This window comes from Corvus moneduloides, chromosome 17 (assembly GCF_009650955.1).
Source record: "Corvus moneduloides isolate bCorMon1 chromosome 17, bCorMon1.pri, whole genome shotgun sequence".
In the NCBI taxonomy this organism is placed as follows: domain Eukaryota; kingdom Metazoa; phylum Chordata; class Aves; order Passeriformes; family Corvidae; genus Corvus; species Corvus moneduloides.
In genome coordinates this window covers 8125804-8145904 of record NC_045492.1, presented here as the reverse complement: position 1 = coordinate 8145904, position 20101 = coordinate 8125804, and the positions used below count along the sequence as shown (strand labels likewise).

Genomic DNA, 20101 nt, shown 5'->3' with positions numbered 1-20101 from the left:
CTCTTAAACTACCAGGAATAAGTCACTGTACTTTTAGACTAAGTTTAACATAACACAAACTTCCATGGAATATGATTTTCTTCAAATCAAGATGTGAGCTAACACATGATAATTAGACTGAGGAGAGTCTTCTGTTATCTGGGGATATAAAGTGATGAACCATTCTAATCGAGCTGCGCTTCACATCTAAAACACTTCTGAAGTATCCAAGTCTGTTTAAAAGACAAAAGCCACGTACACAAATATACCAGGGATACACAGATACTCTGAGTGTACCTCGCAGCAAAACGTGCTTTTTTTCATCCTCTATGAAGAGGGAGCTCATTTGGGACAGCATGGCATGGAAGTCATCTGTCTTCTTGTACTGCTGCAGAGCCTTGGAGAAGAGCTCGTAGTTCTGCTGGCTCAGGGTGTCCTTCACCGTGGCGATGTAAAACGTGGCCCGTGCCTTCTTCGGCTCCGCAGGCTCCGCTCTCCGGTCCTGCTGCAAGGCAGGAAAGGCTCCTCAGTAAAAAGCAACACTTGAGGAGTGACTTTCACGTGATTTCAGGTGGGAGCAATATGTTTACAATACCAGCAGCACATAGGATAATGAAAGGAATTACAGAATCACTGAGGTTGGAAAAGACCTCTAACATCATCAAGTCCAATAGCCCAGCCAGCAGCACCACTGTGCTCACCACTAAAGCACGAATACTTTCACCTAACAGGTTGCAATTATGGCAGGCACCCCCATAATTCATGTATTATTCACCTTCCCCACTGACGAAACAGGCAGCTTCAGGGAAAAATTCCTAGAGAAGGAAGCGAAGTACCATTGCACAATTCTACTCTTAGGAGAAGGGATAACAAAAAGACATTTACTCCAAAGCTGGAGGCTGAGGTGACTCATCATGACATCAGATAGCAACAAACTGCAAACACAACTATCTGCATGAACCTGTTCTCTTCTCTCTGGTATTGTATCTCAGCTTCAGGATCAGTTTCGTTTGCCAGATGCTTAGCTGACTGACACAGGGAACATCCGGTTAGGACAGCACCTTGGACAACTACTGGCACACACCTCACCCAGGGAATTCTCCTGAATTTATTGTGATTCTTAAGCAAATAGCTGCATAATGAGTTAACTGGGTTTGGAGACAGGGCAAAACAATAATGCACAGCTGCAGAGCTAACACACAACCATGACCCACCTCAGGAGGGGTAGGATGTGATCCCTTACCCAAAACCAGTCAGTTAAACCATCTGAGGCTCTACCACAGCAGCTGGACCTGCTGATCATTGCAGGCCCCTCCCAACTGAACTATTCCATTCTAATCAAAAAGAAGGAAACCACCCAACCACACCTGATCAAGTTGCTCACAAAGCAATCAGTGTCAGAAAATTCTTTTCACCTACCAGCCCTATGTGGACCTGTGCTTGATTTGGTCTGGGACATCTGGATTTGGGAAAGAGCATGACAAATAGACTTCAGATGTGCACTGATGAATATTTACAATTTGGAGAAAAAACATACTTGTTCTGTCATCAGTCATCTGTCTGCCTGGAAATTTCCAGTTCAAACTAAACCAATCTACAGATCAAAGGGATAGCACAGACACAGGGAAACACATACTGTATTGCTGACTAGCTTTATTTTCTTCCTTCCTCCTTTCTGCTCATCCGTTAATCTCTTCTCACACTGAAGAGAAAGTGTGGACAGACGATGCGCCTGTGAAGATAAAAAGAAAGTAAGGTAAAAAAAATGCTTTTCAAAGTTACTGTCCATTTAATTTAGGTATTTCCAGCAGCAAACTTGGTAATCCAGTTTGTGACACCATTCAAGACAGTGAAACAAGTCCAACCTGAATTATTGTCACAGAGCCTGGACACATACCTGTTTCTAGAGGGTAGAAATTTACCGGACAACTCAGAGAGACCAAACCAGAAGAAATTAAAGATAAAGTTGGTCTTGAGGGTACAAATGCCTGCCTAAGCAAAGCTGGACTCACAGCAGACTGTTCCAGGGCAGCCTGAGAGTGTACATACACCTGTGTGTAACTGGTGGCTCATACTCTCCTTCACTTTCCTGCCCGAAACTCCTTGTACGTAAGGGAATGAAGAATTGGAACATAATCAGCAAGTCAAATATCTATGATACATGCAGGAAGTCAGAAAAATTATCAAAACCATGTTCTTAGTCCTGTGCTATGTAAAGGCACCACCTTGAAAAGCATTATTCAGCAGAAATAAGGCTTCCTAGACAAGTTTAGAAGAGGTGTAACTCACGAGGAAATCTGATTATGGGGAACTATTAAGTCATTTAAATGGATTGAAAAATTCTTGTACTGTGAAGTTTTGAGGTGACAAAGCAAATTCTTTCAGAACGAGAGCAGCTAAACTTCCATGATTTACAGAACAAGGGTACAGTGTAACTTTGATAAAAGGAAAAATGGTAACACAGACACTATGCTGGATGGTGATAACAGGAAATGACACCAACCCCATCCTCAGTCCAAATCCAGTGCTCAGTGCTGGACCCAGAATGAAACCTGGCTGCCTGAGAGCCACTGCCTGTCTCAGGACTACACCCACCAGACTGCTGGGACCAGGCCACCAAATTTGGAGCAGCACAGGGTGACCCCAGAGCTCCCCACAAACTTCAGACAAGCAGTGCCAAATATGCAAATAGGAATTGGACCTGAGCAACTGCCAAGCCATTGGGTCCATCAGCTTATCTGACTCCAGGAAATGCTGAGCTCTGCCAAAAGCACTGCAGCTGTGTTAGGAACATACTGTAGCTGAGCCACTAAGTCCCTGGAATTGTGCCAAGCTTTCAAAAGAAAAGGCTTTGGTGTCTGTCATGGCAGCCCAATGGGTGATCGAGCCCATTTCTCACTTGGCTGCACACAAGTTCAATATTTGCTGCCCTTTGTACATGTCTCCATTCATGTCCTTGGGCCTACTTAGATATTCCCCAGATACTCCTACACCTCCGCATTTTACCTCAGGCACTCTTCCCCTAAGGGAAGTACTTAAGAATGCTGCAATAGGCATTCCTTAAGTCCATGCACAAGTCTGCAAGCCAGCAGTAAAATACTTCAGCCAGGTAAGGGAGCCACCCCTCCAACAACTGCAAACAGAGGTTTTGGGAAAGCAAGAACACAGCCCAATCACTGATGTATTAAAAATACCAATCCAAGAGGAAAGAAAATGGACATCACAGAAGCAGCTTTGTTGATCTTAATGTGATAGTGGAATTTTGATTCAGATAAAATATTCCACAAGTCAGCAACACTCCTTCTCTGGGGCAAATCAAAAATTTTCATCCAGAAGTGCAATTTCTAATCCATAAACCCTCCCTCACCCTTTTTTGAATTCAATATCTGGTCTCATACCACGTGCTGACAGAGACTCCACCCAGAACAAATTGTGTTTTACCAACCTCTTCTCTGAGAGCTCCTTGCTCTCAGAAAGCATGGTTAACTTCCAAGACTCCTCCCGGTCAGCAGCCTTGGAGCACAGAACAAGTACATACCTGCTGATCATCTACTTGAACGCGGCAAGGAAACCCTTTGATCAATTTAATTATGAGAACTTGCAGTTACTGGTGCTGGTTACAGTGAGCTTTTCTCGAAAGAGGGTTGAGCTGCTTCTCCTGATGCCAGAATCATTTTGCTTTAGAGCCTGCAATTTTTACTTACAAGGAAGTATTTTGCCATTACCTTTTCCTCTCCTGGCAAATCAGTTTCCTCCTCTGCATCTTCACTGCTCTTCTCACTGCGCTCCAAGGCATCCAAGAGCCCAACACATTTTCTTCGGGGTGAGACAAACTCTTGCTCATATTCCACACACAGGCTGGGTGCTCCATCTCCATTTACTGCCACCATAGCAGAACACAGATGACAAATTAACATTCCACATTCTCTCCTGCATTTTCTTTGATTTGGTAATAGCTCCAAGTTTTACAAAGCAATCCACAAATATGTGCTGGTGAATGAAATAATCTTCCACCTCTTGCAAAAGTGCATTACATAATTTCATAAGAAGACTGCTTTTACAAATCTCTTCTAAAATTGCTCAAGCACTTGTTACCACAACCTGGCAGATTGCTCTCAAACTTTTCCTTAAGTGATTGTCACATTTAACCTCAAAATGGCTTAGGATCAATGGGAAAAAGTCTTACCACAGCAGCTGTCTCTGTTCAATTATTTTAGATTTATGGATTTTCCCAAAACTGAGTTCCAAAGTTTTGGAGAGATTTTGGTACAAAACACAATTTATTATTTTTAAACAGAGCAAGTTTTATAAAAGCCTACAATTCTCACAGTATCAATACCCATAAGACACAGTCACCAAGGTCCCAAATTACATATTCTCACTAGTCAAGATCCAGGTTTTAAATACAAGAATTTTGAGTTGTAAGTAGGGTTAACTTAGTATCTGCTTGATATTTCTGTAAGGCATTACCTTCAAAAGTATTTCCACTGCTTTGTGAAATTACTTTAACAGTCAGTTACTAAGGAAAGTCACTATTTTCAGAAGAATGGGAGTGTATTATGATCACTGTGACTACAGGTAAGTTTGATGTTACAGCTAATGCAATGCAACTGAAAATCTCTATTAAACAGGAAATGCAGCTTCTTCCCTTCACCTCCAGTCACACATTCCAGCCCATCCTTTGAGATGGAGCTACCAGTCAAGGGGATGGAAGGTCAACTGGTTCAGCAAAGCTCAGCTGCTCACTCTGCAGCTGCACAAAAGATGGACTCAAATCAAAGGAAGGAGTAAAAAGTGCACAGTTGGAAATTGAGAGGGAGAAAAACGTGGTGGCCAAAGTAATCCCTTTCAGTGACAATCAGCAATCACACTGGCTTAAATGTAATGTGAACTCACACTCACTCATAACTGCTTAGGAACCACAGCTTTAACCAAACTTCACTGTTCTGCTCCAAGCCAGTAAACGGTCTAGAGTGTTGAAATAATATCTGACATGAGAAATGCCTTATTCTTTGGCATTAGCTATCCACAATTTTTTTAAATATTGTTTTGTTCCCATGTCCTTTTTGTTTTCTTAGACAGATTACTGAGTAAGAGTCATTTATACAACAGGATGGAAGAAGGACATATTGTGCTAGGCAGAAAGAGACTTCCAGTTCTCATTTTCAAAACTATCTGTGACACTCCACCAAAAACTCTTCCTGTTCTGTGGGACACTTTTTCCCCATCTGCCACTTTTCTCTGTAACTGCAACTGTTTTCCCCCATTTTCTAATGCTTAACTATGTCCCTTCTGACCAGACTTTTACATCAGTCTTTGAGCTCTTCTTGCTTTCTCTCCCATTTCAGTTTCTAGCCTCCTGATTCTCCTTTTCGTGGTTCAGCTTAAAACAAAAAAAATGTATCTGTGACGATCCAAACATACCTTTCCTTTTCCTCTTCAAACTGGGAACATGATCATCCAGGTTTTTAGCTTTTTTCAGGGAGAGGATCTGCTCAGATGAAGTAGATGGTGCTGCATTGCTTTCACTTAAGGAACCAGTATGTCCAGGAGGGCACTGAGACAGGGGTGGGGGCATCTGCAAGCAGTTTATAAAGCATTACAATAGGCAAAGGCCACTTTTGCACTCCATCTGTGACCAAAAATCTCAGCAACAATCCAAAGACATCTCTTTTTTGCCCAAATAACCTTTGGTAGAAAGATTGTTACACACTCTGGGTTTATGTGATTTTGAAGAAAGGATAAACAGCTCAGGAGTGACATAGCTGAAGTGCAGTAAGCAGGCTCAACTCTAAGTGACCTGGTAACCAGAAAAAGGATCATGACCTGCTGAGGAACAATCACTTCCTAATGCTATCTCTGCAACAACAGCTCCTTCTGACAAAGCACATCGGATTGTGGTTTTGATTTACCATGGAACTCTCACTCATGATCAGAAAAGATCATCAAGTCCTGCAGCATCATCCATCTGTAACTAATTAGTCTGAACGACTTGTATTTGGCTACGGCATCTTCCAGGAAGTCATCCAAGTCTGTATATTAAATTTTAAGTGCTTATTTTAATCTTAACCTCCATTTTGGGAGCAAAGAATTTCCCATTCTGGCTTCCAGCCCATTTCTTGCTATGACTTTCTCCAGTAAATTAGGAAGCCTTTTTACAATACTACTTTTTAAATCAAGGAACTATTACAGGGAACATCAGCTTCTTAATGCTAATAAAGAAGCTGTATTAGTAAAGATGACCCAGTCATGAACTACAATAACAACTGATGGTTTGTATTTCTCTTTATTACTAGTCAGCTTCAATTTCAATTTTAGGGTGTGATCCTTCCCCACACATAACCTCTCCCTGAGCTAGAAAGCTTCTGGATGCCAGTATCAGTTCCAGGATTTGCATACCAGCCAATAAATACATGTTTTTTTAGGAGGAACTGGAAGTTATTTTTGTGATCTAACCTAATGAGCTGCCCAGCGTAAGAACAACATCCTGTCCCAGATCACTCTCGGAGAAAGATGAGGCACATCTCCTTTCCAGTAAATCTTCCAGCGTTTAGAAGTGACAAGTGACTCCACGTTGGGCAGGCTTGTGAGGAGCAGGGAGCTGGACTCTGATCCTTATGCATCCCTTCCAATTTGAGATCTTCTGGGATTCTCTCACACCTCTCACCTATCTCAGCATTCCCAGTTTCCAGCACTACTCAGGAAAGTTGTTTATTTTGTGGGGGTTTTTTTAAGACACTTACAATTTCTTGAGCAACACGGAAGAAGAGGGAGACACTTCTGACTGCATGCCCAAAGTTGTCATAAACGTTCACATAAGGACGGACCCACGAAGGCAGTTTGCCTCTGACATCACCAGTTGTGAACCTGGGCAGGATGGGAAAACCTGAGAATTATTTGCCAGGTTGGGCTAAATTAATTAAACAAACCCTAGATCAGTATCCAAAAGGATAAGGGAGGAGCAGCAACACAAATAAAGACAAACAGTGCAGTAAATATAATGGGGTGATGCCTTCACTCAGGAGAAAAGGGCTTTGCTGATACCATGTTCTATCAATTAAACTCCTGTTGCCTATAATATACATACTATACTAATTAGCATTACAGAAATGGATATTAATGCAGTATAATGTTAATATAGAATCTGAATATAAATAGTATTGTTTCAGTAACACAATCTGTCCTCATTTCCATCCTCCTTCTCTCAAAACACTGCAGTGCTGCTGACTGTCATCTCAAATGAAAGATGGAGAAAATGCAAGACCGTAAGTTGTTGTCACATAATTTCCTGTGGTATTACAAACATGAATTCAAAAAATTGGTTTATTTTCCATTAAAACCATTAAGCTCCTTCTGCAGCTCCAAGCCTATATAGCTAAGGAGCAGAAGATAACAACCTCGTTACTTTCTTGAAGTAGTGCAATATTTATATAACCTGTTACATAAATTGATTTCATTACTACGAACTGTAGCCTTTTCCTAACAGCAACACCAGCACATTTATGTTCAAAGTACCAACACCTATGTTGGCATATAAAGCTGTTGATGTTGTTGACGCCCCATCCCTGGAAGTGTTCAAAGCCACGTTGGATGGGGCTTGGGGCAACCTGGTCTGGTGGAAGGTGACTCTGTCCTTGGCAGGAGGTTGGAACGAGATGAGCTTTAAGGTTCCTTCCAAGCCAAAATATTCTGGGATTCAGTGAGCTGAGGTTTACCTGTGGTCACACAGGAAGATGGCCCCGTAGTCCTGGCGGTGCCTGATGACCCGGCCGATGGCCTGGTTGACAGCCCGGGACGCTTGCTGACTGTACCACTCACGCCCAGACAGGAACTGCAAGAGGTGGGATGCACAATTAACATTATTTACCAGGTAAAATGTATTCTCTGTGCTGTACAGTCACCATTTTTTTTCCTATAGAAATAAAAAGTACAGAACAGCTGTTGGATAGTATCAACCAGATGTACTGACAAATCTCAAAGAGCTGAGGAAAACCAAACACAGGTGGACTCAAAAGTCACACCTGATTTATAGAGCACAGAAAACTCAAGCAGCAATGCCCAGCTTGAGAGGCTGTTTCCTATATGGTATACTCAGAGCCTTGGCAGTACAGCAGACTCACCATATCCTTTAAGACCTGCAGAACAGACTAAATTGCAACATCATTCATGCTTGTGCCTGAAGCAATAGAAAACCAAACTCAAACACCCCAACATACACCACCACACTTCCAAAACAGTAATTCCCAAACCAGCCAGCACAGGCCATTCTTCCTGCCCACACTGTCTCTGGATGAAATACATCCCTCAGAATGAGAGACGGATAACACACATACAAAGATTTTGACGTAAACTTTAATTATATTCTTTTTTTGGGCTCATATTTAAGACTGTGCCAGAATTTGGAACTCTCAACACTATTAAAAAAAGGTGGCTGTATTTGTGACAGATACCCAAGCCTGTTTGAATTTTTGATATTCATAGCTCCACGAGGCTGAGAGGATAACAAAACCCAAAACCCACTGGGACAAGAGGGAAAACCAATGACACAAACATGCAAACAGCCAGGAGTGAGAAGCTGCCCAGTCTCACCTGTGCACCTGCATCACTTCTCCTCATCTCATCCAGGAACTGCATCTTTAGAATGACTCTGGGCTCCATACGAGGGGGAAATGGAAGCCCAGTAATGATGACTCCTCGTCCATTTATGTCTGCAAAGTCCAGGCCTTCACTGGCCTGCAGAGACAGAGTTTTCCATCATCAACAGGGTTTGAAGTGACATTTCAAAGCGATTCAGCAGTTGTTGGCCCTTTTTCTCCATTCAACTCCTGGCCAAGTGTAGTTTGTCAATTGTTTCAATGAATAGTTTCAACCAGATTTTTTTTCTTTTATTACCAGGTGTTTGAACTTGGCTTTTTCCTCTGCCAAAGCACAGCTCAGCCAACCCTGTTAATGGCTGTCTTGTTTCTGGATAAGCAGAACATGTCAACACCTTTGTTTAAACCTTCCACACCCTGAGTTGTCAACGAGACACAAGAACATAGCAAGCCTTCTCTGTCAGTAAAAATTAACAGAATCATTTCAAAGCAACAACAGAAAGCCATCAGATTCACCAGAATGTAGTGTCATGTCCAGCAGCTGTGCTGTTGACATCCCATCAAGTATTTGTCACTCATGTCCCCTGTACATGCTCACTGTGCTGGCAAATCACTCTGTGAAATTGTTAACAGAGTTGAACTGACTGAAAAACAATTAAGAAAAAAAAAAAAAGCTGTTTTGTTTTTCAGCTGAATCAGTTCTCCAAATCTCAGCAACAAGGCTTGAGAAAGTTATGTCTTTTCTTCACTCCAACAGCTTCTTTGGAGACTGGGACCAAAGGTTCAAAAGAAATAGGATCTTCTCCTGGTACACAGTAAACAGCAGCAAAAAGGCTCTAAGAGTAATTTCACAAATATTTCCACTGATAAACATAAGTCAATTTAATCAGCATTGGAAGATGCAAAGGAAAGGCCACCAAATGTGTCCAGAGAACATGAAGTTAATGAAGCAAGTGTTTTAAAGGGAAGCATTATGTTTGGTTTGCAGCAGTGTTGTTTTAACTTCTTTGATTACAGTTCTCCAGAACAGCTGTTCTCATCTAATGCGTTATGTTTTCAGTCAGCAGCCAACATGAAATGCAAGTATGATGCTCATCCACTTCAGAGAAATCAAAATGTGTCCCTTCAATAAAAACAGGAGTGAATCACACAGAAATGTGACCTAATTTTGAAAAAGCTTCAGAGCATTTCTTTTTTTCCCCACATATAATTACAGTCTAACAGAAATGTATTGAAATCCAGAATGAAGGGGGTTTTTCTATCAATTATATAATCTGATCTCAGATGAAACAAACTCTCAGTTACATTACCTTGCCCCGACACACTGCCAAAAATGCAGCTCCATTGGACTTAGGACAGGTGACTTTATCATAGTAAGCATCAATAACCTAAAATATAAACAACTTTAAGCAGGAGGAAGAATGGTATTATCCTGTACTAGCTAAATTTGACTTGTACACTAAGATCTAAACTGTGATTAATTTGGCTTCATATAATTGTCTTTAACTAATTGCAAATGTGAGAAGCCGTTCTCCCAGCAAAATCTTTGTATCACTGTGAAATCCAGAACACGTCTTGGTAGGCATAAAAAAATTAATGTCAGATACTTCTCATGAGAAGACGGACCATCCTGTGTTTCTGCAGATCCCTAAGTAAAATTGACAAAACAGGAAAGCAATTCTCAGATATTATTTATTCTAAGAAGCAAACAGCTATAAACAGGATGACACTGTACAATCCTTTAACATCCAAAGCAGGATGAGCTGGGAGGAAAAGCCCTGCAGAACATTCACAAATGCTGAGTACTGAAGTGACAGCTTTCCACCAGCTCGATTACTCAGCACTTGTGTATGTTAGCTGCTGTTACATCACCAGATTCAAACGAAGACTGAACCCTGCATGGCCAGATGAGAGGAAAGGAAGGATGCACAGGAAAACTATACTTCCAAGAAGCACTCAGAGAGTTTTACTTTCACCTTAGGCCAAAAATTTGGGTGTTTCATACCCAAACACACCTTAGAGAAGGTCATGAAACATAAAAACTGTTTCTGAAAATCACAGAAGTATGTAATGCAAATAATCAACCTCTGAAAAGCTTCCTTTGTTCCTGGGTTCCACAAACATCGGCTTCACTTCTTCTATTCTTTTGGCAAAGTCATGCTCCTGTTAAACAGAGAGGGAACAAGACAGAAATGCCAAGTAAGAACACACCACAAGAACAGAAATACTCAGAAATGATCACTACACTTCCCCACCAGAGCATGTTCCTCTCTTGCCAAACACAGGAAGAGATGGAAGCAGAAACATGTAATCCTAAGAGCACTAACAGTGATTCCTTGCAGCTGGTACACCTCAGACATCAGGCAGATGGGGGAGTTCCAGCACTCACCTTCCAGTCCCACTCCACAGCATGGAACCTCCGCCCCTGCCTCTTCAAGGAGCATTTAAACCAGAACTGTTCTGGCAAGTCTCACTAGGGACATTCAACTCATGAGCACAGAAGTACCAAAAATTACAGCTGCAATGGTTACAAAACAAAAATAAAGGAGAAATGCTCATATTGCTTTTTTCCCCCAAGGGCTGAAACACAGAGACCAATTCTAATAATTGTTTTGGGTTGGAAGGGACTTTAATAATCATCTAGTTCCAACCCCTTGCCATGAGCAGGGACATCTTCTACTAGATGGTTTTTAATTAACATGGTTAAATGGAATAACTACAAGCTGTCTGATGCATGTAACCAAACCACCTAATACAGGCAGAGCAATGAACATACTCTCCAGTATTCCAGGCTCTTATCCATGACAGGATACGATGGGAAGAACACCAACAGCCCATGTGGCACAACTCGCACAAGGTTACCTGCAGTGAGGTAAGACAAGGGTGCAGCTGAGGATTTCACCTTTTAGGCCAAGCTAAACACTTCAGAGCAGTGCTTTCATTTCTCCTCCACGTCCTTCTAACATTTCTAGATTTAACAGATTCTTTTCAATCATGTTAGCCAAGCTGCACAAATGCTCTTCTGTTATTCTGTCCTTATGTGTTATGACTTTGTAATTCTATCTATATATATTGCCAGAACAATAAATGCTGACTTCAGACAGGCTTGACACAGTTTAAAATATCACAAGAAATTGCACTGATTTCCTGTGATCCTTGATCTCTCTGCAAATCATCCTTGGCTGCATCATCTCTGCTATTGATTTCCTAGTTTCATTTTCTGACTGCGCTTAGGAACCATATTTTTTACCCAAAAACAAACTCCTGACAGTAAAAATGAAGTCCTGACTTGGAAATATTAAGCCAGGGACTCAATTCTGTGTGCTATTAAAGCAGCCAGCTGCCTTGAGCAAGCAGAAGCACACAAAACCAGATAGCAGTGAGATATGCACAGCAATCCTTTACCTTTCTCTATTGAATCTTCTTTAGCATTGCCCTTTCTAGATTTCCAAAAATCCTGGGCATCAAGCCATTTATGAAACCCACACACTTCACTTACCAATTGTTTTCCCCAGAGAAGATAAATAATCCTCTGAAAACCTACAAAGAAGAAAAATCAAACAACACCATTGCATTTCCTTTTCTATGTTTTTCATACACACTGACTTCCTTAGATATTCATCTAAAGCAGCATTTCCAGACTCCCAATTGCTCTCCCTCCTGTGAAAAGCACCAGCACCGAGGGCAAGAATTAGTAATACTTCACAACACTTTATTATAGTATGAAATATTCTTATTGATAGCACTGAAGGTGATCGAAGCTTCAATACTTCAAAGTGCACGGGTGGAAACAGGCAGCCATATAAGTTTTATTATTAATAGTAACAACATATATGTGAGAGTTGTGCCAGAAAGGTCTGCAGCACTGCCAAGCCTGACTAACGCTACAACCATTTAAAATAATAATTGATGAATTAGGTGTGGTGTTGCTGCAGGGCAAAAAAAAGGGTGAATTTGGTCACTATAGTTACTATTTGGTAAATCACTTTTGCTTTGCCTGAAGAAGTTCTGCTCTCCAATGAGCCCCATTTATGTTCTTCCGGCTCTGACTGAAAACTTACCTGTTCTCTCATGCCTTTATGTTCCTTTCTTTTTAGTGTCCTGTAGCTCTGTGTACTGTGTTCCCAGAAGATTTATATATGCAGGGAAAAAACCTAACATATATATCTTTGTAAGACCTACAGATACCAGTATCAACACACAGATGTTGTCAAAACACAGTGAACACTGTGAATCCCTTTCCTTCAAAAAACCACCGTGGTTCTAAAGCCTTGGAGGGGTGGAATCCCCAACCCTCCTTCTTTAAAAGACATTATCTTCAACAGAAATACACCAAAATGGCACTCCAAACTTCTGAAAATGACAAATCCAGTTGGAGGGTTTTCCAGACTACTACTTCTCTGTAAAAATCCATTACAATTGCTGAGGCCCTTTCCAGTTCTACAGAACATTTGGCCTTTGCTGGCAGCAGAAGCACTGCCAATTCTAAACAACAGATAGATGCAGAGTGATGGAAGACGAGAGAACAGCAAGAAAAATGATGATGAAAAGCTTGACAAACATCTGGATATGTTTTCCTTAAGTAGGCAACCCAGAGGTGAAAGAGAGGCCAGGCATGGTTCCAAGCTTTAAGTATAAAAACAGTTATTGCAAAGGCCAGCCATGTTTCAAGTCAATTAAGCCTTCAGCAAAAAAAAATTTGGATGGGGTTCAGTGCAGCTCCTGGGGGATGGTTGTGGGTACAGGTCCCAGCTAGGACTGGTCAGGGTCACCAAGAACTATCAGTGCCTTGATATCTGATCCCTTCCAGCCCTCTAGTTCTAAATATTCAGTAGTTGTGGTTAAATGGTGTTGTTATTCAGCATTTATCCAAGAAAACCACTAGAGATCACTTGCTTCACTAGCATCCTCCTGTTAGCAGAGCCCAAAGTGTTGGAACCCAAAACTTCAAAGCAGGATTCCACATGGTAGTTCATTACCTTCGTTCATAGGTGGAAGTAAGGACGGTTCCATCAGGTCCCTTGGGAATGATCCCAACCCAGAGCTGATGTTTATCGATTACATGAGGATTCTCCAGGCATACAGGAAAAGGGCTGGAGGAAAAAGAGGAAGATCCCAGTCATACCCATTATATGACTCCCTACCAGTTCCAGAACCATAGAATGGTTTGGTTGGAAGGAACCTTAAAGCTCATCTCATTCCACCCCTCTGCCCTTTTCACAACCCCAGGTTGCTCCAAGCCCCATCCAACCTGGCCTTGGACACTTCCAGGGATAGGGCAGCCACAGCTTCTCTGGGCAAACAGAACACTTTAAAATCCTGAGATAAAATCTAAATCCACGAGAGCAACTTGTGCATTTTCCAGGAATGGCACTGTTCCCACAACCAGGTACTCACATATGCATTTCCATTGTAAATGAAGAGAGGGGGGAGAGCGTCCCGCTCGTGAGGATGATTGTCCTGACTCCCTGTCGAACGAGCTCGTGCATGCTGTACCCAGGGCTGAAACACCAATAGCTTAAAGTCTTCCCTGCATTAAATAAAGAGAAAACACTAAGAAGCCAGTCAAAGTGGAAAAATTAGACTGTGACCAGCATATGGCACATTGCACCTCAACTTCTGAGAATAAACCAGGCAGCATCCAAAGTTAAAATTCCAGATGTATGGTATGTCCTGCTTTGGTTCTTCCCAGATTTAATGACTTTTAATTAAAACATCATTGCTCCCTCGTACTAGAATAAAAAAGTATCTCCACCCTTGCACTTGCTTGAAAAATGAACCCCTTTTTAATGAGTAATTTCTTATATATCTATATAGGCTATAAATCTTTCACCTAAACTTCCCACTTTCCCCACAGTCAACTCCGAAACCTTTCAAGTTCTGCTCAAATCTTTCGTGGGATGTGGAGATATATATATATATATATATATATATATATATACACACACACACACATATATAATTTAGTGTGTGACTCTGAAAATATGTAAGTTATCAACAGAAAGAATATTAAGAAAAATAAATAAATCACATCAGTCTATTCCTTCATTGCTCAGCTTGAGCTTGCTGAAAACTTTGCATCAGCTTCTCAGAGACACAGGCACCAGGGAATGAAAATAATATCCATGTGAAGAACAAGAGCAGCCAAAGAAAACATCAGCTTTTGCTTCTGATTCTGCTTTGCATGATTAGTTTCAGTAATAAAAAGTCATCTAAGTATCATGTGCATGTCTTTTAAATTTACACCTTTCAATCAAAGCCTGCGTTTCCGAAAGAAAAAGCTGACGTTTCCAGGAAATCCCCATTAATATCTGCCCAGTGAGTCACTCACTGCTTAGATTTACAAGTGAACATTTACTCTTAGCTGAAGTTTTACCCTTCCATCTCATTTGGACAAACCCATCCAGACAATGTCCAAATTCTAGAAGACTCACATTTCAAAATCTAGCAAATTCTGTATCTTTCTAACTCACACAAACAGTGCAAATTAGTTTGGATCTGTGTATGGACAGGCCAGTGAGTATCTACAGACAAGAACAAAGTCACTTAGCCAGGAACCCAAGAAATCCCAGCATAAAAGTAAACTGGGCTGATATGGGATGGCCTGGAAAAGGACTCCAACCCCTCATGTTTGCTCCTCCAGTGCTCAGCTGGAAACACACTTTTGTAACCCAGCATGACAACTGCCAGGCACCAGTTCCCAGTTCCCGGACAAGCTGAGATTGCTGTACATTTTTAGCCTGGTGTGCTGCAATTATGTCTTTAAGCTTAACAACATTAAATCCATTTTCAAGGTCCCATTCACCAGCAGGAAATGTTGGGCATTAAACAAAGCAGATCTCTGCAGCAGCTTTTTCCATTCCTGGTACAAGGACAGCTAAAGCAAGGAGAAGTGCCTTGCTAATAGTTTACAACATGATGACTTAGAGCAAACCATGAATAAGAGCATTTTAACTTAATGCTAAACTGCAACAGTCCAATATCGTTGACATAAACAGCATCTGTTCACAGATGGCTCAGGCATGAATCTCATCAGCTATCCCAAGCTATGCCCCTTCTCCTCACCAATTACAGTTTGTACAGAATGATGTTTGAGTTGATAATTTCCACAAAATCCCTGGGAAACAGCTGTTCTTAAATGCTTGAATTATTTCTATACCATTTGCTGTATCACTACAGGAAATCAGACACTTGATTAGGCACATCTGGCCTCTGCTAGGCTTGCACAAAGCACAAATCTCAACATACTCAGGTGTGTTGCACAGGTACTTGCAAATGCTGTTTTTATTTGAAAAACAAATATATCAGAATCCATCTACTAAATCACAGAATTCTCTCGTTGCTTTGTGTTTCTGTGTTAAAGTCCTCCAAACTGTGCAAAAAACTTAGAAGTGTTTGTATTAGCCTCTTCCTGCACCCATCATTAAACCAATCTACTTATCTTATTATTCCTGTATCTTAAAACTCCTAACTGAGCAATATCTCAGGAAAGCAACATTTGCAGATTACCAAACAGCATTAACTTTGTGGAAACATTAAGGGGACATTATTGCAAACCCAGTAAATTCATTCTTTGAAAAATGTTACTTTTGTCCTTAAAAAAAGGACTTCTGTGAAACAGATACCTACATACCCATGAGCACTTTACTGAGTAATTAAGTAGACAGTTATGAGGCAAAGTATTTACAAAATACCCTGGAGAGTGCTCTGTTAAGAAGGCTGAGGTAAATGGACCTGCATCTGTCTTCTCAAATCAGAAAATGTTTTGTTTTCAACCTAATTATTAAAAAATAAATTGAAAAATCAGAGAGAATGAATGCTGCCCTTCATTGGTGCTGCTTGGTGCTGCTTTATAGGACCATTAGGATAAGCCTTTGATTCAGAAGCCAAGTTTCTTTTCTGCTAAATATATTGTTTTGAAGAATGATTATACTGAAATAATTCCAGATGATGGATTCTGCAGAGCATAAGGAACAAAACGGGTGGGAGGAGAGAGACAAGGAGAGGGAGAAATCCCAGTTGAACTGCAAAGTATAGTTGAAGGTGAAACTATCAAGAACTGATAAACACATCCTGAAGAATTTAGGAAATTGCTCAAAGTAGCAAGTTTCTCAAAGTAGGTCATCACAGAAAAGATAAGTGTGCCCTAAGGCATGGCATTTTCTGCCTAAGAATTCACATGATCTGGACAAGATCTCTGGCACAGCACATGAACCTTCCCTATAGGGCTCCAAAATGAGCCAACTGTACCACCTCCACATTGTGAATCATTTCAACAGAGAATGAGAACTTTAGTAGAATTTACTCTAACACCACCCTTGGACAAATATTTTTGGCATAACTGCAACTGAACCTCGTTCTTCCCAAAGGCAGTTACAGCCTTATTCAACACCAACTATGTTTAACTCAATACAGTTGTACAGAGAAATAGAGCTGGTCTGAGGAGAACAGAACATGTCATGAAGCTCAGTATTAACCTGAGGGTTGGAGGAGAGTTCCCCATTCTTGGCTGGTCTGAAGGTTTTCCCTACATCAATACAAACAACAATTACATAATGGAGATGATCTTCTTTCACTGGAATAATTGCCTTAAAAGAACTGCAGCAGTGCACGAAACACCAGTGGTACAAGAAATTTTTATATTGAGATGGCACATTGTCATCTCCCCTTCAGAAATAACTATAGAAGTGAAAAGCTTGTCCCCAACTCATCATATCCACAATGGAGCTGCACTTGTTTTCTTTTATTTGAATCAGAAAGGAGCAGTTGAGTTTTCAATCCAGCTTTTTGCATGAACCTCCCCAAGGCCACTCCTATACCTTGTTTTTTTGAAGATGATGAATTCCAGAGATCTGTCCTTTGCTTCTTTTTCTGATTACCATTATCCACATGAATATGCACCTGAAGGAAAGTGACAAACGTTTCTAGCAAGGGCTGCAGAAATGAACTTGCACTTCCTCCCTCAAAAAAACCTCACCCACACGAAGAGTAATTAATGCAATTAGTGTCCCTTTTATAGTGTTACTAAGGTTATATAATTTCCGGTCTCTTTTCTATTTTGCTTCCAATCTTTCATAACTTTCTAAGAAGGAGGAAAAAAGTGTATCACCATTCAACCAGTCATTTTTGAGTCAGATGATGGGACCAGCTTTTCATGGGCTGACTTGAGCAGAGACTGAGAACCCAATTATTTGGGTATTTCCACCAGCATAAACAACACAGATTAAATGTAGGACACTATTGTGGTGGAAAGATTTGCTTCATTTGACAACAAAAATAGTATCAAGTCTTAATGTGATACCTAGAAAAAGATCTGTTCCTAAAATTCATCACAACAATACACAAAACAATTTCAGAGAGGAGGTTCGGTGGTTCTGCTGGACGTGCTTGGCACTAGGCTAAACTAAAACCAGATTACTGGAAGAACACATCAATTCTTGCTCAATTTCCAATATAAAAATTTTCTGAAATTCCTATTGGCTGCACTTTTGTAATTTAATTTAGAAGTTCCTTTAAAAATTCTGTTTCTCTTCAGGATCTAAATTAAATACAGTTCCTTTGGTGGGTTTTTTTTGTTGTGTCTTTTTTTTTCTCCCTATAATCAACATAATTTGCTGCACTATCCACATCCTTCCATGTCTTAGATACGCTAAGCACAGACATTAAGCCTCCCGTACCTTGTAGTATTTAGATATTGCCTGACGTGGCAGGAACGCTGTTGTGACTCCTTCTGGGGGATCGATGCTGAACACTGTCTGGAAAATGGAGGGAAACAGAATCACAGAATTAATTAAGTTGGAAATCACCTCCAAGATCATTGAGTCCAACCTGTGACCAATCCCACCTTGAGACCCAGCCCAGAGCACTGAGGGCCACGTCCAGGCGTTCCTCGAACGCCTCCAGGGATAGGAATTCCACCACACCCTGGGTAGCCCCTTCAATGCATGGCCACTCTTTCCATGAAGAAATTCTTCCTGAACCTCCCCTGGCACAACATGAGGTCGTTTCCTCTTGTCTGGGAGCAGCGCCTGACCCCACCTGGCTGCCCCCTCCTGTTGAGGAATTGCAGAGAACAAGAAGATCCCCCCCTGAGCCTCCTCTTCTCCAGGCTGAGCCCCTCCCAGCTCCCTCAATGGCTCCTGGTGCTCCAGACCCTTCCCCAGCTCTGTTCCCTTCCCTGGACACGCTCCAGGCCCTCAGTGTCCTTCTTGAAGTGAGGGGCTCAGAACTGGACACAGCACTCGAGGTGAGGCCTCACCATTGCCCACCACAGAGGGACAATCACCTCCCTGGTCCTGCTGGCCACGTTATTTTTGATACATACATACACTTCTGATTCTTGCTTCCAGTAAAACTCCTAATGTGTATCTTTGCACTGAGAAGTGTCTCCACAAAAGTTACTGCTGTGATAACCTTAAATTTATTTCCTTACTCCTGTTATCAAATAAGACCGAGAACCTGGAATAAATATGGTTCTTCTGGGTGCTTCCTGCTACCTACATGGTGCTCTCATTGTACCAAAAACTGCAAGCCAGAACCTAAATACACTCAAACTATACAAATGACAATATTATTATTCACACTCTTCATGACTCTGGCTGTGGATAAACAAACACACCCATGAGATCAGTCACAACCAAGCGTAGAAGAACTTTTTAGATTCCTTCAGCTTAAAATTTCATCTTTGATCCCTCTGCTAATAATACTGTGCTTAGAAAAACAATCAAGTTGTAATCATATCTAATTGTCCACATATTAAATTAAAAGCTTCTATCAACAGAGTTATGCTTTTTCCCGCTTTCCTGTGTGTGATGTCTCATGACTATAGATGATGCTCTTTCAAACATAAGGATCCCAGCGCAACTTCAGTGAAAACAGCTGTGGTTCTCAAATATTTACAACTCTGTTAATTTTTCTAAACAAAATTTCTCCAGACACTGAAAGGAATTACCCAAGCTCATAAGAGTATCAGCTAGTTACAAGATGTTCTCCAGCAATCTGAAAAAAAGCACAATTCCTGGAAATATTTACTTCTGAAAAATAGCCAAATATATGGTATACAAAAGAGATTTTTGGTAAGGGTTCTTCGAAAAGGAAGAAGAACATTTACTATTAATTAAAACAAGCTGATGATAAACTAAGACTTGAAGACAAGGCTCTGCAAGAAGCAAACACTGTGTTAAACCAACAAAAGCTCTGTCCTAGTCCTACCTATCTCAAGATAGCAAACTACCACTTGGCAGATCCTCTGTAGCAACTGTCCACGTGCAGGTCCTCAGCAGCAGAAAAGGGATCTGAGGTTTCTCTTCCAAATTCAAATCTCCTTTTATCTATCCACAGCCCAAAAGAGCACACACAGACAATGATTCTCAGCCTTGGAGAACAGTCCACTGGGATCAGGGGACCTGGCTTCTCCTTCTGAATTTTCTCATCTCTCAGTTTTGAAACCCTGAGAAACTAACATAAATCAGGCTCACTTGACCTTCCCCTCAGAACAGCGACATCTCCCAGTAAAAACCATTTTGGTA

The 20101-nt window shown here is 41.1% G+C and overlaps 1 protein-coding gene across 4 annotated transcripts in view; it reads right to left on the bottom strand.

Annotated features, from left to right (window-relative positions):
• RTEL1 (regulator of telomere elongation helicase 1) overlaps window positions 1-20101 on the bottom strand; it is a 45682-nt gene that overhangs the window by 13822 nt on the left and 11759 nt on the right. For 3 of the 4 annotated variants that reach the window (XM_032127202.1, XM_032127205.1, XM_032127204.1), the window contains exons 15-29: window positions 18251-18328; window positions 17393-17474; window positions 13971-14103; window positions 13553-13666; window positions 12073-12113; window positions 11350-11435; window positions 10659-10736; window positions 9884-9961; window positions 8569-8712; window positions 7695-7810; window positions 6723-6846; window positions 5404-5557; window positions 3705-3859; window positions 1616-1711; window positions 277-484 (exon numbers count right to left, since the gene is read on the bottom strand). In XM_032127202.1, coding sequence (XP_031983093.1) covers window positions 277-484; window positions 1616-1711; window positions 3705-3859; window positions 5404-5557; window positions 6723-6846; window positions 7695-7810; window positions 8569-8712; window positions 9884-9961; window positions 10659-10736; window positions 11350-11435; window positions 12073-12113; window positions 13553-13666; window positions 13971-14103; window positions 17393-17474; window positions 18251-18328 — 1687 coding nt within the window. The remainder of the gene's footprint in view (window positions 1-276; window positions 485-1615; window positions 1712-3704; window positions 3860-5403; window positions 5558-6722; window positions 6847-7694; window positions 7811-8568; window positions 8713-9883; window positions 9962-10658; window positions 10737-11349; window positions 11436-12072; window positions 12114-13552; window positions 13667-13970; window positions 14104-17392; window positions 17475-18250; window positions 18329-20101) is intronic. The other variant, XM_032127203.1, reaches the window with a different exon arrangement.